This window comes from Oncorhynchus keta, chromosome 1, assembly GCF_023373465.1.
Source record: "Oncorhynchus keta strain PuntledgeMale-10-30-2019 chromosome 1, Oket_V2, whole genome shotgun sequence".
NCBI lineage: Eukaryota > Metazoa > Chordata > Actinopteri > Salmoniformes > Salmonidae > Oncorhynchus > Oncorhynchus keta.
This window is the reverse complement of record NC_068421.1, coordinates 39842207-39867792: the sequence shown is the minus strand read 5'-3', so window position 1 is coordinate 39867792 and position 25586 is coordinate 39842207. Positions and strand designations below refer to the sequence as shown.

At 46.5% G+C, this 25586-nt stretch overlaps 1 protein-coding gene and 1 long non-coding RNA gene across 9 annotated transcripts in view; both read left to right on the top strand.

The window, feature by feature from the left end:
- Positions 1–25556, top strand: part of LOC118374284 (rap1 GTPase-activating protein 2-like) — a 120910-nt gene extending 95354 nt beyond the window's left edge. For all 8 annotated transcript variants that reach the window (XM_052524491.1, XM_052524480.1, XM_052524502.1 and 5 more), the window contains 19 exons: positions 636–668; positions 938–1156; positions 1780–1883; positions 3269–3347; positions 3770–3823; positions 7061–7144; positions 7305–7405; positions 10444–10573; positions 10801–10956; positions 11351–11422; positions 14827–14913; positions 15124–15264; positions 17004–17150; positions 17492–17604; positions 17791–17889; positions 18982–19099; positions 20006–20114; positions 20490–20560; positions 22881–25556. In XM_052524491.1, coding sequence (XP_052380451.1) covers positions 636–668; positions 938–1156; positions 1780–1883; positions 3269–3347; positions 3770–3823; positions 7061–7144; positions 7305–7405; positions 10444–10573; positions 10801–10956; positions 11351–11422; positions 14827–14913; positions 15124–15264; positions 17004–17150; positions 17492–17604; positions 17791–17889; positions 18982–19099; positions 20006–20114; positions 20490–20560; positions 22881–22889 — 1926 coding nt within the window. In that variant the 3' untranslated portion in view covers positions 22890–25556. The remainder of the gene's footprint in view (positions 1–635; positions 669–937; positions 1157–1779; positions 1884–3268; positions 3348–3769; positions 3824–7060; positions 7145–7304; positions 7406–10443; positions 10574–10800; positions 10957–11350; positions 11423–14826; positions 14914–15123; positions 15265–17003; positions 17151–17491; positions 17605–17790; positions 17890–18981; positions 19100–20005; positions 20115–20489; positions 20561–22880) is intronic.
- Positions 1899–2649, top strand: LOC127931509 (uncharacterized). Its single transcript, XR_008141518.1, has 3 exons — positions 1899–2363; positions 2450–2529; positions 2570–2649. It is a non-coding gene; the product is annotated as an uncharacterized LOC127931509 (long non-coding RNA).
- Positions 25557–25586: the final 30 nt, after the last annotated feature.

Genomic DNA, 25586 nt, shown 5'->3' with positions numbered 1-25586 from the left:
AGGTGTCTCAAATATTTAAAAAATGGGCTGGTGTGGGGGGCCTCAAGAGAAACAAATGGTCCGCTGTGTTAGAAATGGCCGGGCCTATTTCTGGTCCCAGTCCGTCCCTGTGACCATCACATCACAGCATGTTTAGACATCATACACCAGCCACAGTGACGTAATGATGAACCCAGGGGCTCACAGAGTCAACCCTGAGACTGTCTCGTATCCCTGAGAGTGTCACAACTCCTCCATCAGTGTTTGCCTGTTTGATGTCTGTGCTGTTTCATTGTGTTGAATACGTCACCGTATGTATATATGTTCACCCTGTGTTTCTGTGTACAAGCTTTCTATGGTGACTGACTGCCCCAGTTGTAATGTAGTTCAAGGCCTAGTTTGAATATTTTGCAAACACACCCTGCCTTCCTCTCTTTCTTGAAGCAATCACTGATCTTACACAAATTGATACAGTAGGTGTAAGCAATGGTTCTGTGCCACATAGCTTTCACCTACCCAGCCTTTTCAGATCAGGGATTTCCTTCAGGAAGTGAGGAAGAAAAGAGGCATTCTCTAAAGTATTTCAACAGGGCTCTAGTTATTCCAGCCTGTGAGGTTAATGATCTGTGTGTGTCTCCCCTCTCTCTGTCTGACAGGATGACTACATCCCATACCCGCGGATAGAGGACGTGAGTCAGCGCTCTCATATCAGCTGGATCAAAACACTATGCACACACAACCATGAATACCACAAAATGCCCACGTATGCATACGTACACACACCCACACACGTGCAGTAATGCAAACACTGGTGGTCAATGTAAAACGAGGCTCAAAGGACATTTATAGATACATTTATGATCGAAATCCCAAGCTCTTCTTTGTTTCTATGGCCCTATTCTTGTGGATGGTGTAATTTTGGTACACAAACCCCTTGTCCCTTGTTTCTGTGGCTCAGATTCTGGAGAAGGGTAGCCCATACCCGCAGGTGATCCTGCCCCAGTTTGGGGGTTACTGGATTGAGGATGCCGAGGCGCCTGCGGGCACCCCCACCTCCTCGGAGAGCAGCTTCTGTGAGGAGGATGACGGAGGGGGCATGAGCCCTGGGGTTGGGTTCGGCTTCAGGCTGGAGTGTAACAGCTCGGCCAGGGCCTACCGCAAACACTTCCTGGGCAGGGTGAGTCAAGGCCTATTTGGCTAGCAGGAGTAATGGGTATGTGTGAGTGGAGGGGGGGGGGTGTAAGCGCCTGCATGTGTGTGTCTGTGTGTGTTTATGTGTGTACGTGCGTGTGTGTGTCTGTGTGTGTTTATGTGTGTACGTGCGTGTGTGTGTCTGTGTGTGTTTATGTGTGTACGTGCGTGTGTGTGTCTGTGTGTGTTTATGTGTGTACGTGCATGTGTGTCTGTGTGTGTTTATGTGTGTACATACGTGTGTGTGTCTGTGTGTGTTTATGTGTGTGTGTTCTCTGTAAGGGTGTTTCCCTCTGTTAGTCCTTCTCCATCCAGTGATTTTTCCTATTTCAGACTTGAGGCTCTGGGGTAATGACTAAGAGTTAGGAATCAGTCATTTGGAAAATGAACGTATAATTGACTCCAATTATACGGAGATCTGTGAAATATTGATTGTAAAACCGTATTAGAAGGTGTTTAACTTCTTTAAACTGTCTCATCATACTATGTAGTGATTCACTGTCTGTCTGACCCTCCCTCCCTTCCTCCATCACTTTCTCCCCTTCTTTCTGTCTATCTCTCTGCCTCTCTCTCTCCTTCGCTCTTTCTCTTCCTCTCTCTCGTCTTCAGGAGCATATGAACTACTACTGCACAGGCAGCAGTCTGGGGAACCTCATTATGTCACTGAAGCACGAGGAAGCAGAGGGCCAGGAGTTCCTCCGCATCTTGCTCAGGTAACTACACTAGGGCCAGGAGTTCCTCCTTCATTCCCAGGTAACTACACTAGGGCCAGGAGTTCCTCCTTCATTCCCAGGTAACTACACTAGGGCCAGGAGTTCCTCCTTCATTCTCAGGTAACTACACTAGGGCCAGGAGTTCCTCCTTCATTCCCAGGTAACTACACTAGGGCCAGGAGTTCCTCCTTCATTCCCAGGTAACTACACTAGGGCCAGGAGTTCCTCCTTCATTCCCAGGTAACTACACTAGGGCCAGGAGTTCCTCCTTCATTCCCAGGTAACTACACTAGGGCCAGGAGTTCCTCCTTCATTCCCAGGTAACTACACTAGGGCCAGGAGTTCCTCCTTCATTCCCAGGTAACTACACTAGGGCCAGGAGTTCCTCCTTCATTCCCAGGTAACTACACTAGGGCCAGGAGTTCCTCCTTCATTCCCAGGTAACTACACTAGGGCCAGGAGTTCCTCCTTCATTCCCAGGTAACTACACTAGGGCCAAGAGTTCCTCCTTCATTCCCAGGTAACTACACTATTCTCAGGGCCAGGAGTTCCTCCTTCATTCCCAGGTAACTACACTAGGGCCAGGAGTTCCTCCTTCATTCTCAGGTAACTACACTAGGGCCAGGAGTTCCTCCTTCATTCCCAGGTAACTACACTAGGGCCAGGAGTTCCTCCTTCATTCTCAGGTAACTACACTAGGGCCAGGAGTTCCTCCTTCATTCCCAGGTAACTACACTAGGGCCAGGAGTTCCTCCTTCATTCCCAGGTAACTACAGTCATATAATGACATACAGTAGGGCCAGGAGTTCCTCCTTCATTCCCAGGTAACTACAGTCATATAATGACATACAGTAGAGCCAGGAGTTCCTCCTTCATTCCCAGGTAACTACAGTCATATAATGACATACAGTAGGGCCAGGAGTTCCTCCTTCATTCTCAGGTAACTACAGTCATATAATGACATACAGTAGAGCCAGGAGTTCCTCCTTCATTCTCAGGTAACTACAGTCATATAATGACATACAGTAGGGCCAGGAGTTCCTCCTTCATTCTCAGGTAACTACAGTCATATAATGACATACAGTCGGGCCAGGAGTTCCAGTATGGATGCAGGTTCTGACCTAACTATGATCTGCCCTGGCCTGGACCCATAAATACATCCACAGCAGACAGTGTCTAGTGGGCCTATGTTGGGTCTGGAGCCATGTTATAGTCACACTACCCCTACCTAGTGAATGTGGATTTACACCATTTACACACTTATCATGTAACCGGTAGCCAGAACTTTCACTGTAGATATAGGAAGTATGTGTGTGCGATGTGCACACAGTCTACCTTCTTTAAGATGCAGTTATTGACACTTGTTTTCCACAATCATCACCCAGGTCGAGGACAAAGACACACCATGACAGGATCTCTCTGGCAGGCCTCAACCAGCTTCCCAGTGTACCCCAGATAGCCAAGGTAAGGAGGACTGACCTAAGCACCACCAAGTACCACATGTTCACTCAATGCAACATGTGCTCCATGTAAAGTGGCGATCTGGATTTCAAATATCAACAATGCTGACAGGCTGGGGCTGAAGAAATGTAACCACTTTCAAATACATAGACTGACCATGAGATCAAAATGATAGTTTTAACCATGTGTTGAAACTATACAGTGACATTGTTTACAAACAATGAAGTAAAACAAGCTTTGGGCTTCTGATGCGGTAAGACAGTTGAAATAAGCTCATGATTAATTTATACATATATTATAATTCATTTAACAGTCCAATAAGGGATGTACCAATACCAGATTGCCCCTTTAACCTAAAAATTGATTTATTTCCTTCACTGTGGTTTCAAATGGATCTGTATCTGTCTGTCTGCCTGTGGTTTCAGCTCCTCTGTGATGATGTGACTGGCCTGAAGTTCAACCCGGTCCTGTACCCCAGAGTGAGTCTGCTCCACTGTTTCCTTTCAGCCAGGCGCTTCCACCTCTACCACAGTAGCCATAGAACCAGGGACATTCATGAGGTCATGCTCTAGAAATATACATCATTTTTCTAGCCATTCTATTTCTATGGGGCATGCAGCATTTTCAAACCGTTTTGCAATGGAACCCAAGTGTATCTTATTGGACAAGCCTAGTTAGTCTCTCCCTTTTTCAGTCCCTTTTCTTCCGTTTGCTGCCTAATGAACACGATCCAACTTCCACCTGGTCCACTATACAGCCTGACCACCCTGTTCTCTCTAACTGGTGTGGTGTAGGCAGTACTAAAGACAGATCTGATCCAGGACCTGTTCGTCACATCAGAGGTCATTTGGATGATGGAGCTGCTTGTTGTGCCTCTGCTCCGGGTCCAGTAGAACTCATCTGTTATTAGGACAGTCTGCTCAGACTGCCCATTCCACACTGGTCGCAGCTGACTGCCTTTCAAAATGGCCACAATCAACCCACTGTGGTCCTGGGTCGTATTCATTAGGGCATGCGACGGAAAACATTTTGCAGACTTATTGGACAAGTCCAAGTAGTCCATTCCTGTTTTAGTCAGTTTCTTTCTGTTTGGTGCCTATTGAATACAACCCTGACCTCCCCAGATGTGATAGACATATACTACCTGACCAAAAGTATGTGGACATCTGCTCATCGAACATCTCTTTCCAAAATCATGGGCATTATAATGGAGTTGGTACCCCCCTTTGCTGCTTTCACAATGTCCTCTCTTCTGGGAAGGATTTTCCCTAGATGTTAGACCATTGCTGCAGGGACATGCTTCCATTCAGCCAAAAGAGCATTAATCAGGTCGGGCAATGATGTTGTACGATTAGGCCTGGCTCACAGTCAGCATTCCAATTCATCTCAAAGGCATTCGATTAGGTTGAGATCAGAGCTCTGTGCAGGCCAGTCAAGTTCTTCCACACTGCTCTTGATAAACCATTGGACCTCGCTTTGTTCACAGGGGAATTGTCATGCTGAAACAGGAAAGGGCCTTCCCCAAACTGTTGCCACAAAGTTGGAAGCACGGAATTGTATAGAATGTCATTGTACGCTGTGGCGTTAATATTCCCTTCACTGGAACTAAGGGGCCTTGTCCAAACCAAGAAAAACATTTTATGTCCTACGTGCTTCAGCACTTGGCGATCCCGTTCTGTGAGCTTGTGTGGCCTACCACTTCGCGGCTGAGCCGTTGCTGCTCCTGGACGTTTCTACTTCACAATAACAGCATTTACAGTTGACCGGGGCAGCTCAAGCAGGGCAGAAATCTGACAAAATGACTTGTTGAATCGTAAGACCATGCCACTTTGAAAGTCACTGAGCTCCCCAGTAAGGCCATGCTATTGTCAATGTTTGTCTATGGAGATTGCATGGCAGTGTGCTCAATTTTATAGCCCTGTGAGTAATGGGTGTGGCTGAAATAGCCAAATCCAGTCATTTGAATGGGTGTCCACATACTTTTGTATATCTAGTGTAAATGTCTGCCCGAGTTATGCAGGGACTTTATCACATAACTGGATATTATACAGTTGAAGTCGGAAGTTTACATGCACCTTAGCCAAATACATTTAACCTCAGTTTTTCACAATTCCTGACATTTAATCATAGTAAAAATACCCTGTCTTAGGATCAGTTTGGATCACCACTTTATTTTAAGAATGTGAGATATAATAGTGGAGATAATGACAATTTCAGCTTTTATTTATTTCATCACATTCCCAGTGGGTCAGAGGTTTACATACACTCAATTAGTATTTGGCAGCATTGCCTTTAAATTGTTTAACTTGGGTCAAATGTGTTGGGGAGCCTTCCACAAGCTTTCCACAATAAGTTGGGTGAATTTTGGCCCATTCCTCCTGACAGAGCTGATATAACTGAGTCAGGTTTGTAGGCCTCCTTGCTCGCACACACTTTTTCAGTTCTGCCCACACATTTTCTATAGGATTGAGATCAGGGCTTTGTGATGGCCACTCCAATACCTTGACTTTGTTGTCTTTAAGCCATTTTGCCACAACTTTGGAAGTATGCTTGGTGTTGTTGTCCATTTGGAAGACCCATTTGCGACCAAGCTTTAACTTCCTGATTTATGTCTTGAGATGTTGCTTCAATATATCCACATAATTTTTCTTCCTCATGACGCCATTTATTTTCTGAAGTGCACCAGTCCCTCCTGCAGCAAAGCACCCCCACAACATGATGCTGCCACCCCCGTGCTTCACGGTTGGGATGGGGTTCTTTGGCTTGCAAGCCTCCCCCTTTTTCCTCCAAACATAACGATGGTCATTTTGGCCAAACAGTTATATTTTTGTTTCATCAGACCAGAGGACATTTCTCCAAAAAGTACAATCTCTGTTCCCATGTGCAGTTGCAAACCATAGTCTTGCTTTTTTTAAGGCGGTTTTGGAGCAGTGGCTTCTTCCTTGCCGAGCGGCCTTTCAGGTTATGTCGATATAGGACTCGTTTTACTGTGGATATAGATACTTTTGTACCTGTTTCCTCCAGCATCTTCACAAGGTCCTTTGCTGTTGTCTTGGATTGATTTGCATTTTTTGCACCAAAGTACGTTCATCTCTAGGAGACAGAACACGTCTCCTTCCTGAGCAGTATGATGGCTGCGTGGTCCCATGGTGTTTATACTTGCATACTATTGTTTGTACAAATGAACGTGGTACCTTCAGGCGTTTGGAAATTGCTCCCAAGGATGAACCAGACTTGTGGAGGTCTACAATTTCTTTCTGAGATCTTGGCTGATTTCTTTAGATTTTCCCATAATGTCAAGCACAGAGGCACTGAGTTTGAAGGTAGGCCTTGAAATACATCCACAGGTAGACCTCCAATTGACTAAAATGATGTAAATTATCCTATCAGAAGCTTCTAAAGCCATGACATCATTTTCTGGAACTTTCCAAGCTGTTTCAAGGCACAGTCAACTTAGTGTATGTAAAGTTCTGACCCACTAGAATTTTGATACAGTGAATTCTGAGTGAAATAATCTGTCTGTAAACAATTGTTGTAAAAATGACTTGTGTCATGCACAAGGTAGATGTCCTAACCGACTAAACTAAGTTTGTTGACAAGAAATTTGTGGAGTGGTTGAAAAACACTTTTTATGACTCCAACCTAAGTGTATGTAAACTTCCGACTTCAACTGTATGTATATACACATCCTTATAATGTTGTTGTTTCTGTTTCAGGGCTCTCAGTTAATAGTAGGTTATGACGAACATGAAGTGAACAACACCTTTAAGTTTGGTGTCATCTACCAGAAGTTTGGTCAGGTGAGTGTGATATGCAGGTTTTTATAGCCAAATGGGGTTTCAGTTTATTCCTTATCAATCCCATGCTATTTATTTTTGCCCTGTAACCTGCATTAACATCTCTCCCTTTTAATATTCTCCCGTCATCCCTCTCTCCTCTCCTCTCATCGCTCCATCCCAGACGTCAGAGGAGGAGTTGTTTGGGAACAACGAGGAGACGCCAGCCTTCCGAGAGTTCCTCAGTGTTCTGGGAGACAACATAGAGCTGAACGACTTTAAGGGGTGAGAGACACTGATACAACTTTACTACAGGAGAGGAAGGGAGGGAGAGACAGAGACAACTCTACTTACTGGAGAGGGAGGGAGGGAGAGACAGAGACAACTCTACTACGGGAGAGGGAGGGAGGGAGGGAGAGACAGAGACAACTCTACTACTGGAGAGGGAGGGAGGGAGAGACAGAGACAACTCTACTTACTGGAGAGGGAGGGAGGAGAGAGACAGAGACAACTCTACTACTGGAGAGGGAGGGAGGGAGAGAGAGACAGAGACAACTCTACTACGGGAGAGGGAGGGAGGGAGAGACAGAGACAACTCTACTACTGGAGAGGGAGGGAGGGAGAGACAGAGACAACTCTACTACTGGAGAGGGAGGGAGGGAGAGACAGAGACAACTCTACTACGGGAGAGGGAGGGAGGGAGAGACAGAGACAACTCTACTATTGGAGAGGGAGGGAGGGAGAGAGACAGAGACAACTCTACTACTGGAGAGGGAGGGAGGGAGAGAGAGACAGAGACAACTCTACTACTGGAGAGGGAGGGAGGGAGAGAGAGACAGAGACAACTCTACTACGGGAGAGGGAGGGAGGGAGAGACAGAGACAACTCTACTACTGGAGAGGGAGGGTGGGAGAGACAGAGACAACTCTACTACTGGAGAGGGAGGGAGGGAGAGACAGAGACAACTCTACTACGGGAGAGGGAGGGAGGGAGAGACAGAGACAACTCTACTATTGGAGAGGGAGGGAGAGACAGAGACAACTTTACTACGGGAGAGGGAGGGAGGGAGAGACAGAGACAACTCTACTACGGGAGAGGGAGGGAGGGAGAGACAGAGACAACTCTACTTACTGGAGAGGGAGGGAGGGAGAGACAAAGACAACTCTACTCCTGGAGAGGGAGGGAGGGAGAGACAGAGACAACTCTACTACTGGAGAGGGAGGGAGGGAGAGACAGAGACAACTCTACTACGGGAGAGGGAGGGAGGGAGAGACAGAGACAACTCTACTACGGGAGAGGGAGGGAGGGAGAGACAGAGACAACTCTACTACTGGAGAGGGAGGGAGGGAGAGACAGAGACAACTCTACTACGGGAGAGGGAGGGAGGGAGAGACAGAGACAACTCTACTACGGGAGAGGGAGGGAGGGAGAGACAGAGACAACTCTACTACTGGAGAGGGAGGGAGGGAGAGACAGAGACAACTCTACTACGGGAGAGGGAGGGAGGGAGAGACAGAGACAACTCTACTACTGGAGAGGGAGGGAGGGAGAGACAGAGACAACTCTACTTACTGGAGAGGGAGGGAGGGAGAGACAGAGACAACTCTACTACTGGAGAGGGAGGGAGGGAGGGAGAGAGAGACAGAGACAACTCTACTACGGGAGAGGGAGGGAGGGAGAGACAGAGACAACTCTACTACTGGAGAGGGAGGGAGGGAGAGAGAGACAGAGACAACTCTACTACGGGAGAGGGAGGGAGGGAGAGACAGAGACAACTCTACTACGGGAGAGGGAGGGAGGGAGAGACAGAGACAACTCTACTACGGGAGAGGGAGGGAGGGAGAGACAGAGACAACTCTACTACGGGAGAGGGAGGGAGGGAGAGACAGAGACAACTCTACTACTGGAGAGGGAGGGAGGGAGAGACAGAGACAACTCTACTACTGGAGAGGGAGGGAGGGAGAGACAGAGACAACTCTACTACGGGAGAGGGAGGGAGGGAGAGACAGAGACAACTCTACTACTGCGAGGGAGGGAGAGACAGACTATGTGCAAAATGCCCACAAAATGAAGTGGAACTGAGCTGCACTTCCTAACCCTCTGCCAAATGTATGACCATTTTAGAGACACATATTTTCCTTAGATTACACAGATCCACAAAGAATTCAAAAACAAACCCAATTTTGATAAACTCCCATATCTTCTGGGTGAAATACCACAGTGTGCCATCACAGCAACAAGATGTGTGACCTGTTGCCGCAAGAAAAGGGCAACTAGAGAAGAACAAAGACCATTGTAAATACTACCCATATTTATGTGAAATTATTTTCCCTTTTGTACTTGAACTATTTGCACATCGTTAACACACTGTATATATACATAATATGACATTTTAAATGTCTTTATTCTTTTGGAACGTTTATGAGTGTAATGGTTACTGTTAATTCTTATTGTTTATTTCACTTTTGTTTATTACCTACTTCACTAGCTTTGGCAATACTAACACATGTTCCCCATGCCAATAAAGCCCTTATATTGAATCGAAATTTAATTGAGAGCGAGATGGGGAGAGCGAAAGCGAGAGAGACAGAGACAACTCTACTACTGCTCTGATACTGAGAAAGAGAGTCAGGCGCAGAGAGCAGAGGGTTCAGTGGTTTGTAGATGTATTTCTCCGGCACAAAACGGTCACGCCAAATACATGGCGCATAAACACTGACCAGCCCAAACACAGGGCAAACGACCCGGAGAACAATGAAAACACATCCACAACCGACAGAGAACACAAATATTCCCGCACAAACCTAAGCGGGCCTAACAGGCTTAAATAGACCAGAAATCAAGAAACACAGAAGGAACAGGTGCAACTAATAAGACTAAACTAACAGAAAAGGAAAAAGGGATCGGTGGCGGCTAGTAGACCGGCAACGACGACCGCTGAGCGCCGCCTGAACAGGCAGGGGAGCCACCTTCGGTGGGAGTCGTGACAGAGAGGATAGAGGGGGGGATAGAGAGAGGGGGGGATAGAGAGAGGAGGGGATAGAGAGAGGGGGGGATAGAGAGAGGGGGGGATAGAGAGAGGGGGGATAGAGAGAGGGGGGGATAGAGAGAGGGGGGGATAGAGAGATGGGGGGATAGAGAGAGGGGGGATAGAGAGAGGGGGTGATAGAGGAATGGAAAGAGAGAAATGCAGGACTTTGACTATATTTCATGAGTAGGGCCAGGAGTTTTCCCTGTCACGTGATCAGGAAATGCTCCTTTCCCTACCCAATAATTGAATGTCATGGTAATGTTAATCATATTGCTAATCATATTGCTCCTAGGTTCCGTGGTGGTCTGGACGTATCCCACGGTCAGACAGGCTCTGAGTCCGTCTACACCGTCTTCAGACAGAGAGAGATGATGTTCCACGTCTCCACTAAACTACCCTTCACCGAGGGAGACGTACAACAGGTACTGAACACGCTACACCACACACAGCATAGTAACAGTGGTTACAGTAGGTGTTTTGTGAGTGCGTGCGTGTGTGTGTACGTGTGTGTGTGTCACTCATAAACACCCTCTGTTTCCTCATCCCTCACACCATTCCTGTACATTTTGCCTCTAATAATTGTGACTAATTCTACTGTAGAACATACAGTCTTAAGGTGTTTACAGAACGCTATGCTCTTGTCCCTCAGCTCCAGAGGAAGAGGCACATAGGCAATGACATCGTGGCGGCGGTCTTCCAGGAAGGTGCCACGCCCTTTGTGCCTGACATGATCGCCTCCAACTTCCTCCATGCGTATGTGCTGGTGCAGGTGGAGAACCCTGGTACTGAACACACAACATACAAGGTCAGTGCTATAGCCTACTATGAACCTAACAGGCTCACTATGTGATATTTGCGAAGCCATTTTAAATGTTTTATTACAGAGTGGGCCTTTAAGGCATGGATATTATGTAACCGGTGTGAAATGGCTAGCTAGTTAGCGGTGCGCGCTAGTAGCGTTTCAGTCGGTGACCTCACTCACTCAGAGACCTTGAAGTAGTTGTTTGCCTTGCTCTGCAAGGACCGCTGCTTTTGTGGTAACGATGCTTCGAGGGTGACTGTTGTCGATGTGTGCAGAGGTTCCCTGGTTCAAGCCCAGATTAGGGGCAATGAAAGGAATGGAAGCAATACTGTTAGAATGACATAAGCCAGACTCTCCACACAGTAAATGGGCGGCATGAATTGCTTTGTGTCGACAGGTGTCTGTTACAGCGAGGGAGGATGTACCTCCGTTTGGACCACCTCTCCCCAATCCAGCGGTCTTCAAGAAGGTAAGTAAGAGAGAGAGAGAATTACAGAAAAAGGTACAGAAAGAAAGAGATGGAAGGAGAGGGATAAAAGACACAGGGAGAGCGAGAGTTCAAGTTTCCCACTGTTATGTACAGTGAATGTCTGATAAACTTGCCATTATACAATTTATTTATAAAGTATTCCTACTGCTTGCTTTAGGCCACATGTTGTTGTGTTCCAGCCTGAATTAGAAATTGATACAATTATGACAAAGTGAAAAAATGTTTAATTAAACAAATTTTGGCAAATGTATTGAAAATGAATTACGGAAATATATTATTTACATAAGGGCTTTGCACACCTGGATTATACAGTATTAGCATATTTGCAATTTTCAAGTCATGCCATTAGATTTCCACACCTATTTAAGTCAAAACTGTAACTAGGCCACTCAGGAACATTCAATGTCGTCTTGGTAAGCAACTCCAGTGTATAATTTGCCTTGTGTTTTCGGTTAGTGTCCTGCTAAAAGGTGAATTTGTTTCCTAGTGTCTGTTGAAAGCAGACTGAACCAGTTTTTCCTCTAGGAATTTCCCTGTGCTTCACTCTATTCCAATGTATTATTATTTTATCCTCCCTAGTCCTTGCTGATGACAATCATACCCATAACATGATGCAGCCACCACCATGCTTGAAAATATGAAGAGTGTTACTCGTGATGTGTTGTGTTGGATTTGCCTCAAACATGATGCTTTGTATTCAGGACAAGAAGTTAATTGCTTTGCCACATTTGTTGTAGTATTACTTTACTGCCTTATTGCAAACAGGATGTAAGGGTTTTCCTGTGGTGAAGTAGAGGCGGACCAAAATGCAGCGTGGTGGTTATTCGTGTTCTTTAATGAAGGAACTATACATGAAATAACTAACAAAACAATAAATGTGCGAAAACCAAAATCAGTCCTATCTGGTGTAAACACAGAGACAGGAACAATCACCCACAAACACACAGTGAAACCCAGGCCACCTAAGTATGATTCTCAATCAGAGACAACTAATGACACCTGCCTCTGATTGAGAACCATACTAGGCCGAAACATAGAAATACCCAAAACCTAGAAAAACAAACATAGACTGTACTTGAGTGGTTTCCATCCTCTACGGCAACTGAGTTGGGAAGGACACTTGTACCTTTGTAGTGACTGGGTGTATTGATACACCATTCAAAGTGTAATTAATAACTTCACCATCCTCAATGGGATATTCAATGTCTGCTTTTCTTACCCAGCTACCAATGTACCCATATTTGCGAGTAATTGATAAACCTCCCTGGTCTTTGTGGTTGAATCTGTGTTTAAAATTCACTGCTCGACTGAGGGACCACTTGTCTTACACTGTATGTGTGGGGTGCAGAGATTTGGTAGTCATTCGAAAATCATATTAAACACTATTATTGGACACAGAGTGAGTCCTTGCAACTTATTATGTGACTTGTAAAAAATGTAAAACACAAGCATGAAAAGCTGAATACCTTTTCTGCTCGCTTTGAGGCAAGCAACACTGAAGCATGCATATGAGAGCACCAGCTGTTCCGGACGACTGTGTGATCATGCTCTCCGTAGCCGATGTGAGCAAGACCTTTAAACAGGTCAACATTCCCAAGGTCGCGGGGCCAGATGGATTACCAGGACGTGTACTCAGAGCATGCGCAGATCTACATGTTTCAAGCAGAACACCATAGTCCTTGTGCCCAAGAAAGCGAAGGTAACCTACCTAAATGACTACCGCTCCATAGCACTCACGTCTGTAGCCATGAAGTGCTTTGAACGGCTGGTCATGGCTCACATCAACACCATCATGCTGGAAACGCTAGACCCACTCCAATTAGCATATCGCCTCAACAGATCCACAGATAACGCAATCACACTCCACACTGCCCTTTCCCACCTGGTCAAAAGGAACACCTATGTGAGAATGCTGTTCATTGACTACAGCTCTGCATTCAACACCATAGTGCCCACAAAGCTCATCACGAAGCTAAGGACCCTGGGACTAAACACCTCCCTCTTCAACTGGATCCTGGACTTCCTGACTGGTCGCCCCCAGGTGGTAAGGGTACGCAATAACACTTCTGCCACACTGATCGTCAACATGTGGGCCCCACAGGGGTGCATGCTTAGTCCTCTCCTGTACTCCCTGACGACACAACAGTGGTCAGCCTGATCACCGACAACAATGAGACAGCCTAGAGGGAGGAGGTCAGAGACCTGGCTGTGTGGTGCCAGGACAATAACCTCTCCCTCAACGTGAGCAAGAGAAAGGAGCTGATCGAGGACTACAGGAAAAGGAAGGGCGGAACACGTCTCCATTCACATCAACGGGGCTGTAATGGAGCGGGTCGAGAGTTTCAAGTTCCTTGGTGTCCACATCACCAACAAGCTATCATGGTTGAAACACACCAAGACAGTCGTGAAGAGGGCGCGACAACATCCCCAGATCCATTAAAAAGTTCTACAGCTGCACCATCGAGAGCATGGTTGCATCACTGTCTGGTATGGCAACTGCTCGCCAGAGGGTAGTGCGAACAGCTCAGTACATCACTGGGGCCAAGCTTCCTGGACCTATATACTAGGCGGTGTCAGAGGAAAGACCAACAAATTGTCAAAGACTCCTATCACCCACATGATAGACTGTTCTCTCTGCTACCGCAAGGCAAGCGGTACCGGAGCCCCAAGTCTAGGTCCAACAGGCTCCTTTACAGACTCTACCCCCAAGGCGTTTGATTGCTGAACAAGCCCCTAGGACTATCTACATTGACCCCCCCCCCGTTTTTATAAACTGCTGCTGCTCGCTGTTTATTATCTATGCATAGTCTCTTTACCCCTACCTTCATGTACACCTACATGTACAGATGACCTCGACTGATCGGTACCCCCTGTATATTGTGTTACTTTTTATTGAATTTTTTACTTTAGTTTATTTAGTAAATATTTTCTAAACTCTATTTCTTTAATTGCATTGTTGGTTAAGGGCTTGTAAGTAAGCATTTCATGGTACACCTGTTGTATTCGGTGCATGTGACAAATAACATTTGATTTGATTTGTTAAGCACATTTTTACTCCTGAACTTATTTAGGCTTTCCAGAACAAAGAGATTGAATACTTATTAACTCAAGACATTTCAGCTTTTCATTTTGAAATTAAATATAAAAACATCATTTCACTCTCTGGGATTTTTGTGTACAGGCCAGTGACACAAAATCTAAATGGAATCCATTTTAAATTCAGGCTGTAACACAACAAAATGTGGACAAAGGAAAGGGGTGTGAACACTTTCTGAGGGGACTGTATCAGTCCTTTCCATCCCATCGACTCCAGACGACCAGATGATGATGAGTATGGTGCTGATGAAAGTCACCTCTCCCCTCCCGCTCTCGTCTCTCCCCAGGGTCCTGAGTTCCGCGACTTCCTCCTGACAAAGCTGATCAATGCAGAGAACGCCTGCTACAAGTCTGACAAGTTTGCCAAGCTAGAGGTGAGAGGTGCAGATGACTCGACACCCTTGATGTGCTGTTCAATCTCTTTCATCTATCGCAATCCCCTCTACTACTGCTTCTTAAATGATACATTGTGGTGTTGTTTTTTTGCATGTGTGTGTGTGTGTTTGCCTCTGTGCATCTGTATACATCTGTGTGTGTCTCTATGGATCTGTGTGTGCATGTGTCTGTGCGTGCGTGTGTTGTAGGGGCGGACGCGAGCTGCACTGCTGGATAACCTTCACGATGAGCTCCACAGACAGACCCAAGTTACTCTGGGGCAAGGCCAGGCTGGGGAGGAGGACAAGCTGGAGAATGGGGGCCATGGGGGACTGCTGGAGTCCTTCAAGGTGACTCTTTTACACCATTATTTTTACCTCATCATCCGTCGCCATGTCTGAACCTCTCTTTTTCTCTTTCTCTCTCTCGCTCTCTCCTTCTCTCTCTACCTCCTCTCTCTCTCTCTCTCTCTCGCTCTCTCCTTCTCTCTCTACCTCCTCTCTCTCTCTCTCTCGCTCTCTCCTTCTCTCTCTACCTCCTCTCTCTCTCTCTCCTTCTCTCTCTTCTCTCTCTACCTCCTCTCTCTCTCTCTCGCTCTCTCTCTCCCTCTCTATCTCTCTTTCGCCCCCTCTCTCTTTCTCTCTCTCGCTCTCTCCTTCTCTCTCTTCTCTCTCTACCTCCTCTCTCTCTCTCTCGCTCTCTCTCTCCCTCTCTATCTCTCTTTCGCCCCCTCTCTCTTTCTCTCTCTCGCTCTCTCCTTCTCTTTCCAATCTCTCTACCTCCTATCGCTCTCTCTCCCTTTCTCTCTCTCTGTCTTGCTCTGCTGTTCTCTTTCTCTCTCTCTCTCTCTCGCTCTCTCTCAATCTTTCACTCCCTCCAACCACGCTGCTGTTGATTGAGATGAAGGGGTATTAATCATCGTACCCCCTTACCCGTCTCTCCATCTCTCTCTCCCTCCCCTACCCTCCCTCTCTGACCATATGGTGTCTCACTGTCTGTTCACAGGCAGTGTGGAGGTGTGTGTTGCATGCCACTCATTCAACCACTGGGGGTGCTGTGCTCATCACTACAACAGCAGTCACTGTTTATTACCTTTCATCGCAGATACTGTTTTATACTAATTGAGATTCAGAACAAAGCATATCCCATGTTGAAAGCATCTCCAAACATTGAAACACTCAATAAACACTGTTCAGGTGATTTTGTTTGTTGTTTAATGCCATTCTAGACTAACGTTGAAACACACCGTCCCTGTCTCCCTTAGTCTGACCGACTGGTGATGACACGTTATCATAATGCAGGCAAAAGGGAGGTCAAGGGCAGGCAGAGGTCAGTAATCCAGATAGGTGGGGCAAAGGTACAGGACGGCAGGCAGGCTCAGGGTCAGGGCAGGCAGAAAGGTCAAAGCTGGGATAAACTAGAAAACAGGAAGTTAGGCAAGACAGGAGCAAGGGGAAAACCGCTGGTGGGTTCTACGAACAAAACGAACTGGCAACAGACAAACAGAGGACACAGGTATAAATACACAGGGGATGATGGGGAAGATGGGGGACATCTGGAGGGGGGTGGAGACGAGCACAAAGACAGGTGAAACAGATCAGGCCGTGACATGTAGTTCCACGAGTAAAACACTACTGAAAACACTACCTAGATCAGAACTTAGTTCAACAACCACCAAGCTACTGCAAAATGTAGTTAAACTACTAGTTGAACTACATATACTGTAGTTCATTACTCCCCAACACTGATAATACTACAGTCATATCTCTCACTATCCATGCACTGCACTCCTTATTCCTCTGTGTAGGAGAAGTGCACTCTGGAAAAAAATGGGGTGAACTGATCTGGCAACTGGAGGGCTGCTGGGTTCACATCCTAAAGACGTTCCCTCTATTGTTGGGCCCTTAAGCAAGGCACCTTTACCACACAACTTGCTCTGCATCCAGGGGCCCTGTGCTTGTCTCAGCTGTACAACTGTACTCATTTCCCTTCTATTCCTCTGTCCTCTTTTGTCTCTCACTTCGTCACCGCTCCCTTCTAACCCACTCCCTCCTCTGTCCCCTCCTCTGTCTCTGTCCCCGTCCCCTAGCGTGCCATGCGCGTCCGGAGTCACTCCATGGAGACCATGGTGGGGTCCCACCGTCACCGGAGTCCAGGGGTGGGAGGGGGGGTCCCGGCCAGCTTGAGTGGAGGGGGGCTGCCACAGAGCACCGAGTGCACAAAGAGTACCTTCACGGTAAGCAGGGGGGAGAGGGTAGAGGGGGAGGAGCGGTAGAGGTTATAAAGTCATATTTTCACACAAATGAAACTGGACATGCACATACTCTTGGTAAATTGCACATTTTGCAAAAATGTCCTCTAATGAGTCATGATATCAACATGTACTTTTGCAAACAGTCACATCCATGTAATAATAATAATATTATCAGTGTGCCGATGTAATTTCAACTGTTTTATATGTGAAGGGTATTGGTCGATCACAATGTAGCCCAAATCTGCCTTAATGACGCTCTATCAGCCTCCTAATGCTGTATATTGCCTGCTTGTTAATGCTATTGACTGGGTGTCTCTCTCCAGCCACCAGTGCTGTCAGCCAAGTCTCCCCTGAAGAGTCCAGTGAAGCGTCGTTCAGGCCTCTTCCCCCGACTCCACTCAAGCACAGAGAGCCCCTCGGACAGACACACGCGCAGGTCAGTAGGCTTTCCTTAGCCTGGTCCCAGGTCTGTTTGTGCTGTTTTGTTAATGTCCACAGGAGTTGGCAAAACATCACAAACAGATCTGGGACCAGGCTGTGCATTCAGGTCATAATACTGAAGCTTTAGTTTTGTCAATGTCTATTTGTTCTATCTGCTAACTTGGTCCGTATGTTGTTGCAGTGACCAAAAGACCCCAGACATCTGCCCGCTCGGACAGGAAGGGAGGTCAGAGACGTGGTCCAACCCCAGCTCGCCAGAGATCTGCCCCAACAAGGAGAGGTGAGAACCACAAACAAACATTGAACATGAACACACAAGGTGTGCATGACGTGTGCATGTGCTCTGTAAACCTCTCCTCTCCTCCTGTCCCCTCTCCTCTCTTCCCGTCCCCGCTCCTCTCCTCCCGTCCTCTCTCCTCTCCTCCCGTCCTCTCTCCTCTCCTTCCCTCTCGTCCCGTCCCGTCTCCTCTCCTTCCCTCTCGTCTCCTCTCCTCTCGTCCTCTCTCCTCTCCTCCCGTCCTCTCTCCTCTCCTCCCGTCCCCTCTCCTCTCCTTCCCTCTCGTCTCCTCTCCTCCCGTCCTCTCTCCTCTCCTCCTGTCCTCTCTCCTCTCCTCCCGTCCTCTCTCCTCTCCTCCCGACCTCTCTCATCTCCTCTCCTCCCGTCCTCTCTCCTCTCCTGCCGTCCTCTCTCCTCTCCTTCCCTCTTGTCTCCTCTCCTCCCGTCCTCTCTCCTCTCCTCCTGTCCTCTCTCCTCTCCTCCCGTCCCCTCTCCTCTCCTTCCCTCTCCTCTCGTCTCCTCTCCTCCCGTCCTCTCTCCTCTCCTCCCGTCCTCTCTCCTCTCCTCCCGTCCTGTCTCCTCTCCTTTCCTCTCGTCTCCTCTCCTCCCATCCTCTCTCCTCTCCTCCCGTCCCCTCTCCTCTCCTCCCGTCCTCTCTCCTCTCCTCCTGTCCTCTCGTCTCTCCTCCCGTCCTCTCTCCTCTCCTCCTGTCCTCTCTCCTCTCCTCTCCCTCTCCTCCCATCCCCTCTCCTCTCCTTCCCTCTCGTCTCCTCTCCTCCCGTCCCCTCTCCTCTCCTCTCCTCCCCGTCCTCTCTCCTCTCCTCCCGTCCTCTCTCCTCTCCTCCCGTCCTCTCTCCTCTCCTCCTGTCCTCTCTCCTCTCCTCCTGTCCTCTCTCCTCTCCTCCCGTCCTCTCTCCTCTCCTCCCGTCCTCTCTCCTCTCCTCCCGTCCTCTCTCCTCTCCTCCCGTCCTCTCTCCTCTCCTCCTGTCCTCTCTCCTCTCCTCCCGTCCTCTCTCCTCCCGTCCCCTCTCCTGGTCCTCATCTCGCCTCTCTTCTCCGCTCCTCTAATGCTGTTCCTCTACCTCCTGTCACCAGGCCGTTCCTCAAGCTGAAGGACTGCAGCAGCAGACCCAACATCTCCCGCTCCTCCTCCAGCACCAGCAGCTTCAGCAGCACCACCGGGGAGGGAGAGGCCCTGGAGGAGCTTGACACTGTGAGGGCCTGCAGCCATTGGGGAGACAAGGGGGCTGGGGAGGCCCTGGAGCCATTATGCTTGTGGCGTATGTAGGATGGACAGAGGGTTAGGGAGTAGGGAGGCAGGGAGAACAATGAGGCAGTGGGCTGGGAGACAGGGGGGCAGGGTGGGCTTGGGTGGGCCATAGCATTTGGATCAGGACTGGCAGGGTGCTTCTGGAACATAATTGGGCAGATCACAGGCCTGTGATGCTCAGTAGTTGTGGGACACAAAATTATGAATTGTATAAGGACCATGGGTTTGTTTCATCGTTAACTGCATGAAGGCATCATCAAATGACACTGTTGGAATGATTTGAGATAATTTGGCAGTACTGAGAGAATAAATTGAGATGATGCAATGACAGCTGGTGATTAAGTCAGTTATGGTTTCTGTCACTCTCTTTGGATCGTATTGCGTTGGATGTCAATCACGAACACTTGGCGAAGGATGAGAATGATTGTATCATACACACATTAACACACACAGATCAGTGTTTACACACAAAGAAAACTGTTGTTCAACAGTTAACAGCTCAGTTTACAGTTTTGCTGTTGAATAGAACTCAGTTAACCGAAGGCTGGAATTTGTGTGCCCCTCTGGAGCAGTTTGGGGGTTAAGTTCCTTGCTCAAGAGCACAACGGCAGCACAGCGCTGAAAACCAACCATTTGTAGTAATTACAGTTGATGCCTATTGGCCTTGAGTTAGTAGCCCTAGTATGTAGTGTGTAGTCTGTAGTCTGTAGTCTGTAGTGTGTGGTGACAGTAGAATGATACAAAAGGATGACTACCCTCGCCCTGACAGCTCTTCCTAAACTTCCTCCTCCTCTTCTCCCTCTTCATCCTTCCCTCTTCCTCTTCTCCCTCTTCATCTTCCTCTCCCAGGGAACCCACCCGTCCATAGCCTCCTCGTCTGTGTTCAGCCCCTACCCTTCCCTCAGCGTGGAGAGCCACGGCTCTGCCACCCCCCTCATCATGTGTCGCAGTCCCACAGGTAAACACCCAACACTGATACACTACATAACACCTAGGTGTGATTGACTGGGATCCAAACCCGGGTCTCCCGCACACCACAAGACCATGTTAGCCCTTTGGGCTGAATTCTAGGCATTCTGCAAGTCATCGGGGTTACTAAACACTCGAGCATCTCTGTTATATAGGTCTCTGTGCCCTCTGTATGCATCTCTTACACTGTAGATTCCAATGGTGGGTTTGTTGACGTTCTATACATGAACTAATCTGGAAGCACACGTGTTTCTTACTTTATTGTCCGCGAGTATGTTTTCTCATCCTCAATGTGTGATTGACACTCAATCTTAAGAGTGTGTATTCCTCTGTAAACGGAGGCTTTCTCTTATTCTCCCTCCAGATGTGAAGAGTAAGATGTCTCCCAGGTCAAACTTGAAGTTCCGCTTTGACAAGATGAGTCACGCCACAACTGTAAGTGATGTCTCACTGTGCTGTACCGTACTATACTGTACTATACTGAACTGTACTATACCGTCGTGCCCAAATGTTTTGAGAATGACACATATTCATTTCCACAAAGTTTGCTGCTTCAGTGTCTTTATATATTTTTGTCAGATGTTACTATGGAATACTGAAGTATAATTACAAGCATTTCATAAGTGTCAAAGGCTTTTGTTGACAATTACATGAAGTTGATGCAAAGAGACAATATTTACAGTGTTGACCCTTCTTTTTCAAGACCTCTGCAATCCACCCTGGTATGCTGTCTATTAACTTCTGGCCCACATCCTGACTGATGGCAGCCCATTCTTGCATAATCAATGCTTGGAGTTTGTCAGAATTTGTGGGTTTTTGTTTGTCCACCCACCTCTTGAGGATTGACCACAAGTTCTCAATGGGATTTTCCGATGTTTTGTTCCCCGAGCCACTTAGTTACCTAGTTATCACTTTTGCCATCAAGATGGAAAAGGCATTGTTCATCACCAAACTGTTCCTGGATGGTTGGGAGAAGTTGTTCTCGGAGGATATGTTGGTACCATTCTTTATTCATGGCTGTGTTCTTAGGCAAAATTGTGAGTGAGCCCACTCCCTTGGCTGAGAAACAACCCCACACATTAATGGTCTCAGGATGCTTTACTGCTGGCATGACACAGGACCGAAGCTTTCGGGAAGGGGATTCATCAAACAATCGGAAAGGGGATTCATCAGAGAAAATGACTTTACTCCAATCCTTAGCAGTCCAATCCCTGTACCTTTTGCAGAATATCAGTCTGTCCCTGATGTTTTTCCTGGAGAGAAGTGGCTTCTTTTCTGCCCTTCTTGACACCAGGCCATCCTCCAAAAGTCTTTACCTCACTGTGCGTGCAGATGCACTCACACCTGCCTGCTGCCATTCCTGAGCAACCTCTGTACTGGTGGTGCCCCAATCCCGCAGCTGAATCAACTTTAGGAGACGGTCCTGGCGCTTGCTAGACTTTCTTTGGTGCCCTGAAGCCTTCTTCACAACAATTGAACCCCTCTCCTTGAAGTTATTGATGATCTGATAAATGGTTGATTGAGATGCAATCTTACTGGCAGCAATATTCTTGCCTGTGAAGCCTTTTTTGTGCAAAGCAACGATGACGGCACGTGTTTCCTTGCAGGTAACCATGGTTGACAGAGGAAGAACAATGATTCCAAGCACCACCCTCCCTTGGAAGCTTCCAGTCTGTTATTCGAACTCAATAGGCATGACAGAGTGACCTCCAGCCTTGTCCTCGTCAACACTCACACCTGTGTTAACGAGAGAATCACTGACATCAATGTTGTCAGCTGGTCCTTTTTGTGGCAGGGCTGAAATGCAGTGGAAATGTTTTTGGGGGATTCAGTTCATTTGCATGGCAAAGAGGGACTTTGCAATTAATTACATTTCATCTGATCACTCTTCATAACATTCTGGAGTATATGCAAATTGCCATCTTACAAACTGAGGCAGCAGACTTTGTGAAAATGTATATTTGTGTCATTCTCAAAACATTTGGCCAAGACTGTACAATACTGTATTATATTATACTGTACTGCACTGTACTATATACTATACTTTACTATACACTGTACTGTACTCTATTCTACTCTACCCTAGTCTACTGTGCTGCATGTGTGATAAACACACTGCTCAGTGAATGCAGTCTTGAAGTGACCCACTGCTCTCCTCCAGACATTGGGATATGATAGGTGGATATAGCATCAGGGACAGTAGCTTGGTCCTGTATCACAATCCCTTCACTGCTGGGTCTGCTCTGAGCTGGGTCCTGTATCACAGTCCCATCACTGCTGGGTCTGCTCTGAGCTGGGTCCTGTATCACAGTCCCATCACTGCTGGGTCTGCTCTGAGCTGGGTCCTGTATTACAGTCCCTTCACTGCTGGGTCTGCTCTGAGCTGGGTCCTGTATCACAGTCCATTCACTGCTGGGTCTGCTCTGAGCTGGGTCCTGTATCACAGTCCCATCACTGCTGGGTCTGCTCTGAGCTGGGTCCTGTATCACAGTCCCTTCACTGCTGGGTCTGCTCTGAGCTGGGTCCTGTATCACAGTCCCTTCACTGCTGGGTCTGCTCTGAGCTGGGTCCTGTATCACAGTCCCTTCACTGCTGGGTCTGCTCTGCATCCCTCATCTCTTGTCTGTAGTACACTATCTAGTTAGAGATCCTGCTTTAACCTATCAGCTTGATCCCTCATTAGAATAGAGATGATGATGCTGATGATGATGATGTTGTTGTTGTAATGGGACATTTATGTTATTTTCTATTGCAGTCCGAATAGAAATCTGGATTTTCCAAAAAAGGGACAACACTGTTGGAGCAAAGAACATCCCCAACATCACCAACGCATTCACATTGGAATCACAAAATGTACTGAACTTCATGACTAAAGGGAATTAAGTGGATTAGCTAGTGCATAAGAGCACACACGCAGACAGATACTGAGCTGGAAAGGAGGGAGAATCATGTGAGCCCTCTCAGTATCTCTCTCTCTCTCTCTCTCTCTCTCTCTCTCTCTCTCTCTCTCTCGATGTGTCTGGTACAGAAATAGCTCACAGTGAGAGGCTAGGCGCCATGTGTTGCTGAAATTCTCATCTGTAACATTAACCTCATACAACAACTAAACAAGGCAAGGTTTAAAGGTCCAATGCAGGCATTTTATCTCAATATAATATCATTTCTGGGTAACAATAAAGTACCTTACTGAGATTGTTTTCAAATGGTCAAAAAGAAACAGAAATAGCTCCTTAGCAAATGATCATTTCTCAAGCAAGAATTTTGCTAGGACTATCTGGGAGTGGGGAGGGGAAAACTGAACCTTATTGGCATAGAGGTTGGGAACTCTCTTTCTTATTGGTCTATTAACCAATGTACTGCGTGGTGATGTCACCAATGGAAGGCCAAAACTCCATCCCACCAGAACAGGCAGAAATGTCAGGGCTTTTCAAACAGCTCTTACACTAAAATGGCATTATCACCATTTTCACAATTTCACAGTATTATTCCAACCTCATAGTGTGGAAATATATATAGAACACAGTAAAAGCTAGTGTTTGATTGCACTGGGCCTTTAACCTCACAACATTCATCGTCATTGATTTACGAAACTGTGGTTATAGGTCACTTTTTCGCTGCACTCATCTCTTAGATTACAGCGATTGTTCATTGTGGTCCTCTTCTGCTACGATCTCCATATATGGGTCCAGGAGGGTGTAAGTTGTGGTACTGGCCTTCAGAAACGGATGTTGTTTCACCATGGGAAATATCTCTCTTGTCTTTGCCCCAGTTTGTCTGTCTGGGGACAGTTAGTCTATTGCCTTACAAGGAGTTCTTCCGGCAGTAGTTTTGCTTCTTTTTGAGTCACCTGTTGTAAATGCTGGTCATCTTCCCCTCTGGCCTCACACACAGTACAGTCAATGCAGGTCAATAGAACGGATCAATCCGCAATAGAGAAAGATACAGTATTTAGATACTGCATAGATTCTAGGGTTGGGGTCCGTTCCATTTCAATTCAACTACTTATTTTTGAATCTTATAGGAATTACATTTAGGACAATAAGGAATTGGAATTGTTGTTTACTTCCTGTTTCCGACATGGAATTGATAGATACGGCATTTATCTATATGGCTCAATCATCATCAAACAGTATTGAAGTGATCGGGTTTGTCTTAAGCTGCCGAAGGAAGGGACTTGACCCTCATAAATCAAGTGCTCCATTTGTGGAGATTTGCTCACACGAAAAGAAAAATGCCATTGCGCTCTGTCACAAGCTTAATTTAGCCAAAGTCGCGCCTTACAATCTATCTGAAACCCTTTCACTTTCCATGTGCTTCTCACTGTGTGAGAGGTTGAGCAGAGAGTTTGGATAAGGTTTTATTGTGGTTTACGTTTAGCTGTGGGTGTCTGATGAATCCAGACCTGGGTTCAAATACTATTCGAAATCTTTCAAATACTTTGAGTGTGTGCTCTTGCCTGCCTGCTTTGCCGTTTTGGGACTATTGTATGTGTCCATTAAACCAGACAAGGCTTAATCAAGCACAAAGGACGTATTTGAAAAGGTTTAATGTAGCATTTGAACCGAGGTCTGCTTCTCACATGTCCTTATATAAACAGCCAGTTGTATTTCACCCAATGAATCAATGTTAATTGAAAACATGTCTGCTTCTAAAAGGGTGCATGTCTGAGAAACTCACAGTCTGCTCCATGGAAATCGTTTTCAGTAGTTAAAGTCATTTCACAGTGGTTTTTTTCTCTCACTAACAGTTCTCCAAAAATAAATAATTGTCAATATAATATTTTAAAGTGATTTTGGAACTGTGATTGAATGCCTTGTGATTTTGGTGGTTCATTTTTCAGTCTTAAGTAGAAGCAAACAGCAAAAAACTTTTGATCTTACAAACCCCAAAACAATATTAGTGCATTGTAGTTCCAAAATATATGATGGCTTTACCTTGTTGCAAGCTACATGATTACAAACCAATCACGTGTGAATGTCTTCACCCAGGAACACATCGAAATTGCATGGTCTCCATTGATGTGACCAAATCAGTCAGCTATATTTGAGTTTGGGAGAATATCCATGCACTATAGCTGTAATGAGGTTCATTCTTATCGCTGGAGTATTTGTGACTGGAGTTCTGTTATGTGGTACACAAAAACTCAGAAAGTTGAGCAGGCCAGAAAGTTATATAGGAACTAGTCTTTTAGTTTGTAGAGGGCATCCACAAGCGCCCCTCAGCCACCTCTTTGTTAATAAGGCCATAATTTATTGATTTTATCTTTTGCTATTGATGTTATGTAAAAATGTAATTGCAGATTAAAGTAATGAAAGAGGTCAAATGAAAGGAAATGTTCATTTAAAAAAGCCTAAACATGAATATGTATATTTCGTTATGTAATGTGCCATTAAGAATTTATTGTAAAATAAAATGTGGTATTTTGTGTCAATTTGTGTTGTGTTGCTTAATTCAGTGACCT